This window comes from Rhamphochromis longiceps, linkage group LG19 (assembly GCF_057381845.1).
Source record: "Rhamphochromis longiceps isolate RC_006_pf linkage group LG19, R_longiceps_female_GT1.1, whole genome shotgun sequence".
Classification (NCBI taxonomy): domain Eukaryota; kingdom Metazoa; phylum Chordata; class Actinopteri; order Cichliformes; family Cichlidae; genus Rhamphochromis; species Rhamphochromis longiceps.
The window spans coordinates 10,368,044-10,377,605 of NC_140575.1; the positions used below are offsets into that span (position 1 = coordinate 10,368,044).

Consider the following 9,562-nt stretch of genomic DNA (forward strand, 5'->3'; position numbering starts at 1 on the left):
GCCCTAATGCTTTATTCATCTGGTTCCTGAATGTAAAGGAGGACTATTCATGGGCGAAGCTTCATTATATTCCTTTGCTGTTGTCACTGCAGTTGTGTGACGTCACAGTTATGTCAAACAACCACCAGAATCAAATCAAATCAAAATGTTTTTTTAAATGTTTTTGTAATTTAATTCTCAAATCATCCTTTAATCTGAGTGTTCGACATTCACACATAAGAATAAAGTTTCATTCAGGCGATTGAGATTTGTCACAGCAGGAAACATTTATAGGTCAGTTTGTGTTTATTCTCTGTGTGAATCTTCATATATCACAGTCACGTTACACACGGTTGAGAGCACCCAAGCCACTGCTGCTCCAGCACTGCCAAACACTAAAGTGGCAGCCCATGACAGACCTGATGCACCTAAAGTGAAATCACATTACACACCATTAGCTGTTTGTTATACTTGTTCAACATGTGCAAAGTTTTAATTCTTCATAAAATAATTTATGATGTACATAAATTATCTTACTCATGAACCTTTATTTATAGAGACGTGTCCAAGAAGAGCATTTCATATCTTTGACACTTAGATAAACAGCAACAGTCAAAGTGGACTAAAATATTACAATTTCTAATTTTTCTGGCAGTAATCCTGCTCTATAAGAAAACATGTCTATTTGTTTGGTTGCGGATTTTTTTACACACATTTAGAGAGAGAGAGAGAATATGTAACAAATTATCCAGTTTACCCCAGGACTGCAAGATTGCTATGACAGCTGCTAGAAGTCCACCTCCACCACTGCTGACGGCAAAAATTGACATTAGTTTGGCAGCGATGGAGCCTGCTGCTATTCCAGCTGCAGTGAACCCCAGTGTAGCCAGAATGGCAGGCGTCAGAATCACAACTCCACCAGCTCCTGGATAAAAAAGTTTATATTCATATATTCATATCAAAATTATGCTGTGGTTAATGTGATGGCATACCTGCAAACACAACGACCGCCTTGCCTGTTAATGAAATACAAAAAGATTTCAAATAAAATCTTTACAATTATAAAAATAATTCATATCCACTGCATAATGTGATAACACTGTTATAATATATATATATATATATATATATATATATATATATATATATATATACTCACATATCTCTTCAAAGCTTGTGTCCATGCTTTCAATGATAACACTAAGACACCGAGAGCTCAACTGCAGTCATGGAAAGCTGATCCATGTCTTTTACTTTTTTTTTTTTCAAGAGTTGACACTCCCATTTCTGAAAGAACAATACACACTAGACAGGGGAGGAGCAGCATGATGGGTTTTTTTTCTAAACAGTAACATATTCATCTTATGATTGTGGAAACCACATAAAGAATGAAAGAAACATTTCTTTGCAATGATCCAAATAATCTCATTGCAGTAACAATGGGCTCTGCACAATAACAAATTATGTGTAGTAATAACTTCATTATTATAACAACAAACCTGGGGCAGCACGGTGGCACGCTGGTTAGCAGTGATGCCTCACAGCAAGGTCCTGAGTTCAGTTCCACCTTTCTTTCTGTGTGGAGTCTGCAGGTTCTCTCCAGGTATTCTCCCTTCCTCCCACAGTCCAAGAGCTCAACTGCACAGTCCAAACATATGCAGTTAGTGGGCCTAGGTCAGTTGGAAAGTCTGAATTGCCCATATGTGTGAATCTGACTATGAACGATTGTGTCTATGAGTTAGTGATCCCTGAGACAGACTCAGTACCCTGCCTCTTGCCCTAAAACAGGGGGGGTTATTACATAAAAACACTTGCAGTTTCTCTGTAGCAAAGACTTAAACCTTTAAGTGTTATAGTCATGATTGTTGATTGGCTTCTTCTCCACATTTTTATAACAGCACTACTTTCTACACTGCAGTACCTTTTAAATAATGCTCACAAGGATATTGAATCAAAATGTGTTCCAACACACAACTTTTACACCCTTTTGTTTATAAGTCTGTAGATGAGGATGTTAGAGCTCCATGAGACAGACTTAAAGCCTATAAACCATCATTTATATTAAGGTTGACATTTTTTAAGCTTAAACTGTGTTGATTCACATTAATGTCATGAGGAATGCCGAGCTTTGCTATCATGAGAAAATAAATGCACACAACTTGTTTTGAAAGGAGAAAGAGAAAGACAAAGTCCTGTTCCTTCAATCATCACTTACCTGAATGTAAACTATGCCGGTATGTCATGGGTATGTTTGCAGTATGGGCGAGGTTTAATGCTGTCGTCATTGCAGTGGTGTGACAATCTTTGAACAACTACAAGAACCATTTCTTATGAACTGAAACTTTTGTGCAACAAAATAAATACACAACAACCAAAGTGCTTGTTTAAATCAGGTCACCTAAGACATTTCTTGTAAGGCAATAAAGACGTTTCTGTTCTGGTCTCCATGAAATGTTCCAGTTGTGACATTAAAAATCCAGCACTTTCAAAAATGTGCTTGGATGCATGTTGGTGTCTGTCTCCACCTGAGGAAGAACTTTTTGGCCTCTAATTATTTTAAATGTGTAATTTATTTTCTCTGAGGAAGGTCAGAGGTTTAAAGAAGTGCAGTATATCTGCCGTCCTTACAGATCTGCCAGTGATCTTTTTTGCTCCCACACATAATACAGAAACATTTTCAGTGACCCAAGTAACGTTTATATATGCTCCCTGTGATAAGGTTGTTCTTGTTTGTTTTCATATTAAGCAAGTGATTTAACATGAGGATTAAAACAGAAAGAAAAACCTTTGAAATAATCCATGTGTAAAATCCGTAATAAAGATGGCATTAAATAAATGAGTAAATATGTCAAACCCCTGAGATCCAACCTCACAATCACTTGTTCCATGATGACTAAAGAAAGTTTATTTACATCACAGACCCAGTGACGCCCATTCTAAGAGTTTCATTTTCCGGGAAAACAGCTGATCCTCACACTCCTATATAAGTCCAGTCGTCCAACACAGTCCAGGCTTAGGCTCCTGATCCTGAGTGCAACAATGGGTCTGTGTGAGTACAGCTGCCTTTTTCAAATCATCTCTACATCATATAAGTTCATGATTGTAGCATCACTGAAAATGTCTAAATAGTTCAGGCTGAGCTTTGGTAAGATGTTTTTTTTTTCCCTTTCTTTCTTATGTTTCAGTGACAGGCTTAGCGATCGCAATCGGAGCAGGTAACAAACCTCTTTGTTTATTTATGTATTTTTACATCTAACACTCATAGGTGAAGTCACACATATCATACATGTATTCATTTTAAAACATCCTGATGATTAGTAACCAGGTGTTTCTTCCTGTTGTCAGGTGGAGCAGTGGTCTCTGCTCCTATTGTCCTGGGGGCTGTAGGTTTCACCTCAGTTGGTATAGCTGCAGGCTCCTACGCTGCAAGCATGATGTCTGCAGCTGCTGTGGCCAATGGAGGAGGAGTGGCAGCAGGAAGTGCAGTGGCTGTTTTGCAGTCAGCAGGTAAAAATAAATAAATAAATATTTTACCAGTGATTACTCAAAAACCTTTATTATAAACCTGAAAGATCCCAGAAACAATAACATGTGACTGTGCTGCAGTGAGGATAATACGACGGACTATTAGGTCCACGTAAAGAAAAAATATTATCAATCATTTTGAGAATAAAGTCGAAATGTGGAGATTACAAGTGTCTGAAGAAAAGCTCCCACGGTTGCTACTGTATGTCATCAGAGTTTGTGAAATTGTGCTTCAGAATCGGTTTTAGTAAGAAAGAAAGAAATGATTTTTCTTTAAGCTCATAAACACAGTGTGGTGATAAGTGTTAGGTTGTACAAAAAGCTGGTAATGGACAGATGCGAGGTTATCGATGGTTACATCCTCGTGCAATAAAGAGGATGAATGTTGTATCACAAGACGGCTGATCAGTTTGTTTCACTAACTCATCTAAATAAGGAATTTTCTTTAGCGGATATAGCGCATGTGGCAGTTTGTGTTCAAACAGTAATGTCCATATCAACAACTTTTTTCTTGTGGCTCTAATACTCCGTCGTAGGATAAACCCTCCCCCTCTCCTCTGCAGCTCAGTTACTTCATCTAACTGCTCGATCAGCTGTCTGGTGTTCTGAAGCCTGTTTTCTCTCTGCAGGTATGGCAGGTCTGTCTGGGGCCGCCACCGCAGCCGTGGGCTCTGTTGGAGGGGCTGTTGGAGGATTGGTGGCTGCTCTCATCTGAGACCAGGAAATTATGATAATCAGAAAGAAAAAAAATAGTAATAAATGACATATTTACTGCTGCCAATTGGAAACAGTTGCAATAGTATCAGCGCCATGCTTCAGTAAAGCTTGGCTGAAATGTGAGTGCTGGTAATGCTGTGGTGTTTTATTACAAAACACATGAACACGGTCAAATTGTGCAACTTTAAATAAAGCCCTAATAATGAAAAGCATTTTAAAGTTGTGTTCTGGTTGTTTTTATTATTTTGTTTATATTTTATTATTCTATTTATGTTATCTGAAAATACTAAGACATGTATCATTATTTTTATATAATTGAGTACCAAAGCTGACATATTTGGTTTCTATAACTGGCAGAAATAAAGCGATCACCAAAGCTTGAAGTGAAGTCAGACACACTGAGTGTCGCACATGATACAAATTCTACTTGTAAGCATAAATTATTTGGATTTATTTTCTCACTGCATTATTATACTGATAAGAAAGTGATATTTTGCCATCTGGTTATAAATAGATGGTCTGCTAAAAAACTGATTACAACTCATTTAAACTATGGGTAATGACGTCGTTGCATTTAATCATGCAAATCTCTCATGATTGAAATCAACGCATTTTTTGTTTTATTTTATTTTATTTTATTTTATGCTATATAGAACTTTCCTGTCAGAAGCTACAGCCACAATGATACTGGTTTCTTTATTTATACACGTAACCCCTTCATAAACGAAACACAAAAATACAGATACAGTTTGTGTTGCTCTCTGTCGCCCTCGGTTGTTCAGCTCTGAACATAAGGTTTTGTTACTGAGGAAAGGAAACCTTGCTTGCTATAAAAATCAGCCCATTTCAGAGCAGACGCAGGACAGAGGAGCTGTCATGATCTTGGGTCCTTTTGACCCAGCGTTTTGTGTTTTCTCTTCGCGATTTTGGTTCTGTTCTCTAATTGGTGTTTACCCTGTTCCCCCCGTGTGTTCCTGTTTTATTGTGAAGGTCTGCGTCTTATGTGAGTGTTTTCAGTTTGCCTCCCTGGTCTCGTCATGTTAATCACTCCCAGCTGTGTCTCCCACCTGTGTGTAATCTCCCTGTGTTCTCTGATTGTATTTAAGTTGTATTTTCTGTCTTGGTAATCGCTGGTTCGTCTGTGTTGTTTCCCCTCGCTCTCCCTGTATGTATTTCTCCGGACCTCCCTGCATCCTCATTCTGGTTTGTCTTATTAGTTTACCCAGTTTAGGTTTCCGGTTTCATGTTTTGTCGCCACCGCTGTTTGTACTCACACCCCTGTAAATAAACACTCATCTGCACCAGAGCTGCCGCATTTTGGGTCCTATTTCATATTCCACACGGCTTGCCCCAGCAAACCGTGACAGGAGCAGTGGCAGCTGGACGTGTGGTGGCTGTTTTGCAGTCAGCAGGTAAGTTAATACTTAGATGTTTCATTAGGATTTTAACTTGTAACAAAGAAAAAGTTCATGAAAACATCATAATCTTAGATTAGATAATGACACTATGCTCTATCATTATAATAGTACATATAACAATGACATAATCAATGATCTAATTAATGATAACAATAACTGTGAATAATGATTCAATTCATTTTAATTTTATTTATACAGCACTAAATCACAAACACAGTTGCTGAGTAACTGAGTCCCAGGGCTGACATACTTGTTATACTTGCTATAGAAATAAAGCGATCACCAAAGCTTGAAGTGAAAACACAAAGTCGGACACACTCGAGTGTCGCACATGATACAAATTCTACTTGTAAGCACAAATTGTTTGGATTTTGTTTTATCAGTGCATTATTATGTACTGCTAACAAAGTGACATATTACCATCTGGTTATAAATTGATGGTCTGCCAAAAACTAATTTCCGACATTTAAACTGTTGTGAATGACACACTGGCGTTTAATCTGATGCAAATTTCTCATGAACGAAATCAAAAATTATTTATTTTATTTTATTTTATGCTATAAAGAACATTTCTTTCAGAAGCTACAGCCACAAAGACACTGGTTTCTTTATTTTATACATGTGACCACTTCATAAATCCTACTAACACCACGGCATTTACCAATATAAGCAAAGATAAGAAACACAAAAAGTAAAGAGAAATGACTCTCCAGTTTGTGTGGCTCTCTGTCGCCCTCTTTTTTTTTTTTCAGCTCTGAACATAAAGTTTTGTTTCCGAGGAAAGGAAACCTTTCTTGCTATAAAAATCAGCCCATTTCAGAGCAGACGCAGAGCAGATAAAGACATGGACCCCGGTGAGTCATTTGAGTTGCTGTGCATGGATCGTCTTTGATTTAAAAAAATTATGGAATGTTAATGTGTGTTCTTATGTTGTGTTGTAGTGACAGCTGTGTGCAGTGCTGCAGGAGCAGGTAAGCACTTTATTCAATTTTAACTCATTTGAATCAAAGCCCGATCCATGTCTGATCCATGTCTTCTTCCTGCAGTAGGTGCCGTAGTCGCTGCTCCTGCTCTTCTGGGAGCTGCTGGTTTCACCTCAGCAGGAATAGCTGCAGGCTCCTACGCTGCAGGCATGATGTCGTCTGCTGCAGTTGCTAACGGAGGAGGAGTGGCAGCTGGAAGTGTGGTGGCTGTTTTGCAGTCAGCAGGTAAGTTAATACTTAGATGTTTCATTAGGATTTTAACTTGCAACAACATGCAAAAAGACAATTTTCATGAAAATATCACAATTTTAGATTAGATAATGACACTATATTGTATCATTATGATAATAAATATAACAATGACATCATCAATTGTATCATTAATGATAACGATAACTGTGAATAATGACGATGATAATGATTCAGTACACTGTGATATCAGCAGGACTGAAGTTATATAGGCACAAAGTATAAGTATTTCTCAGCTTCTTTGTGTCATGGTGCTGCAGGTGCAGCTGGTCTGTCAGCTACTGCTGGTGCTGCTGTAGCTGGTGCTGGAGCAGCAGTGGGATGGCTGGCGAGTTTCATCAGCTGAAAATCATGAAGAACTCATATATTTGCTTTACCCATCTTTTTATGCCTAAAGACGAATAAAAATACTTAAGAAAAAAATCCTGATTGAAGTTGTCATAATTCATGCATGAAAGGCTTAAGTATTACATTAATAAAAAGATTTAAATTCCAGGTGATCTCAGCAATAATATTGTTTTTTAGCCGTTTGTAATACTAACTGTACTGTTAAACTTATATATAACAAGGACAACACAAGTTCTTACAGATGGACGACTGATGAGGCAGGTTTAAGAGTGCAGTCAGAAATGAACATAACTGCCATGTGTTATGTGTTTAGTTTATCTCTCTTTTAGTTTACAGTTAAAAGGAAGCCATTTTATCCAAAAAATCCAAATCCAATTTAAAAACAGAAGGTTTCCCCAAAGTGCTGTACAGAAACAAAAGGGTAAAACACAAGATAAAACCACTGACACTCACATTGAAGCATAATACATACATAATGATACATAATACATAATACATAATGAACATATCAACTCACACCAGTCTAGATGCTATCGAAAAAAGGTGTGTTTTCAAAAGCGACTCAAAAACAGGAAACGAAGATGCCTGTCTAATATTTAAAGGCAGCGTATTCCAAAGTTTGGGGGCCATAATCGAAAAGGCTCGTTCTCCTCTACGTTTTAGCCTAGATTTTGGGACAACCAACAGCTGCTGGTCAGCTTTTAATGTCACCTCACAGATTATCATCATCATCATGATTACAGCAACTGTTAGCGTGTTTATTTATTCACCTTGAGAACTCAAAGCCAAAACATTTCTTCTTTTGATAAATGTATTTGTTCAAGGTTCAAGGGTTCAAGGTTCTTTATTTGTCACATGCATAGTTATACAAGTATATGTATATATGTGTGTGTATATATATATATACATATATGTGTGTGTGTGTGTGTGTGTGTACACACACACACACACACACACACACACACAGAGCAGCTGGATAGCGTAGTGGTTAGACTACACGCCTTTGGAACAGAGGATCGCAAGTTCGATTCCTGCCTGGGGCGTCTGTATCCAGTAAGGGTCCTAAGGCTAGACCCCCTATGCTAAGCAAGCCTACCGCAGACATGAGCGAGACAGATAAATATGAAGGCATGCCGGCTCGGACGTCGCCCGGATCAACAAGGTCCGCGTCAGGTGTTGAGGAACCAGGGCACCCTGACGAAAAGTGGGCTACTGGAACAAGAAGGCATCGGTGGGCAAGAGACGAAAACAGGGCGTTGTTGGAATGCTACTATGCAAGTAACCCCGGCGGAAGGGGCTACATGAATAGGATGAGGGACCTATGGATTCTTCGATACCCAACATCCACAATGACGGCGAAACAACTAGTAGCTCAGTGTTCCAACATTCGAAAAAAGGGACTGCTCTCACAGCTAGAGATTGACGAGGTACAACACAAATGCTACGGCAAGGAGGAGTCAGGACCCCAGGTCAGGGGGGAGATATCATCACCCCCACCCGAGATTGGGTACATAGCCCCAAGTGCGATAGGAGAGTTGAGTGCGAGAGGAACTGACCTGAAAAATAGGATCATGGCCAAGCTTGAAACCTGGATCCCCCGTAGCCGGTTACCAAGATTACGTGAAGTTCCCTCAGAAGGTCTGCTAGATGATGTTAATGCAGCACTACGGACAATACCTACAACCACGATTACCGACACTAACAAGCTGATCTACAATACGGCAACAGTGATCAGTGAGATGAGATGCTACAAGTTGAACAGCGACAAGGGGCAGTACCCTCCATGGAGAAGGAGGCTAGAGGGAAAGATCAAAGTAGCACGGAGGGAGGTTAGCCAACTAACGGAGTTGCAGAAAGGTGCGACAAATAAGGTGCCTAAGAAATACAGCAAGCTGTCCATACCTGAGGCCTTGGAAACTGCCAAGCAAAGACTCACAGCCTTGGCCAGCCGCTTGAGGAGGTACACCAGAGAGATAGAAGGCAGGAGAATAAACCAGCTGTTCTCCACAGAACCAGCAAAGGTGTACTCTCAGTGGCAAGAGAACAGCACCACCAAGGCTGGAGACGGAGCAATACTGGAAGAGCATATGGGAGAAGGATGCAACCCATAACGGCAATGCTCAGTGGCTAGAGGATCTGAGGGCTGACCACAGCGACCTCCCTGAACAGGGTCCAGTAACCATCACAGTGGCAGATATCCAAGAAAGGGTCTCCAGTATGAAGAGTTGGACAGCACCAGGGCCCGACATGGTTCACGCCTACTGGCTGAAGAAGCTGACTGCACTCCACGAGCGTCTGGCAGCACAAATGAACCAGCTGCTAGTTAACGAGAGACACCCGGAA

At 39.6% G+C, this 9,562-nt stretch overlaps 2 protein-coding genes and 1 long non-coding RNA gene across 3 annotated transcripts; 2 read left to right on the forward strand and 1 right to left on the reverse strand.

Annotated features, from left to right (window-relative positions):
- Positions 1–277: 277 nt before the first annotated feature.
- On the reverse strand, positions 278–1,163 carry LOC146646206 (interferon alpha-inducible protein 27, mitochondrial-like). Its single transcript, XM_085391710.1, has 4 exons — positions 1,139–1,163; positions 972–995; positions 737–904; positions 278–407 (listed from the first exon to the last, which is right to left on the reverse strand). Exons 1-4 carry the CDS (start codon positions 1,161–1,163, stop codon positions 286–288), a joined length of 339 nt encoding a protein of 112 aa, XP_085247836.1. The 3' UTR covers positions 278–285.
- Positions 1,164–2,913: 1,750 nt separating this feature from the next.
- LOC146646207 (interferon alpha-inducible protein 27, mitochondrial-like) lies at positions 2,914–4,433 on the forward strand. The gene is made up of 4 exons (XM_085391712.1): positions 2,914–3,028; positions 3,165–3,194; positions 3,325–3,486; positions 4,134–4,433. Exons 1-4 carry the CDS (start codon positions 3,019–3,021, stop codon positions 4,217–4,219), a joined length of 288 nt encoding a protein of 95 aa, XP_085247838.1. The 5' UTR covers positions 2,914–3,018; the 3' UTR covers positions 4,220–4,433.
- Positions 4,434–5,076: 643 nt separating this feature from the next.
- On the forward strand, positions 5,077–7,294 carry LOC146646208 (uncharacterized). The gene is made up of 5 exons (XR_014908796.1): positions 5,077–5,633; positions 6,392–6,493; positions 6,581–6,610; positions 6,686–6,847; positions 7,132–7,294. It is a non-coding gene; the product is annotated as an uncharacterized LOC146646208 (long non-coding RNA).
- Positions 7,295–9,562: the final 2,268 nt, after the last annotated feature.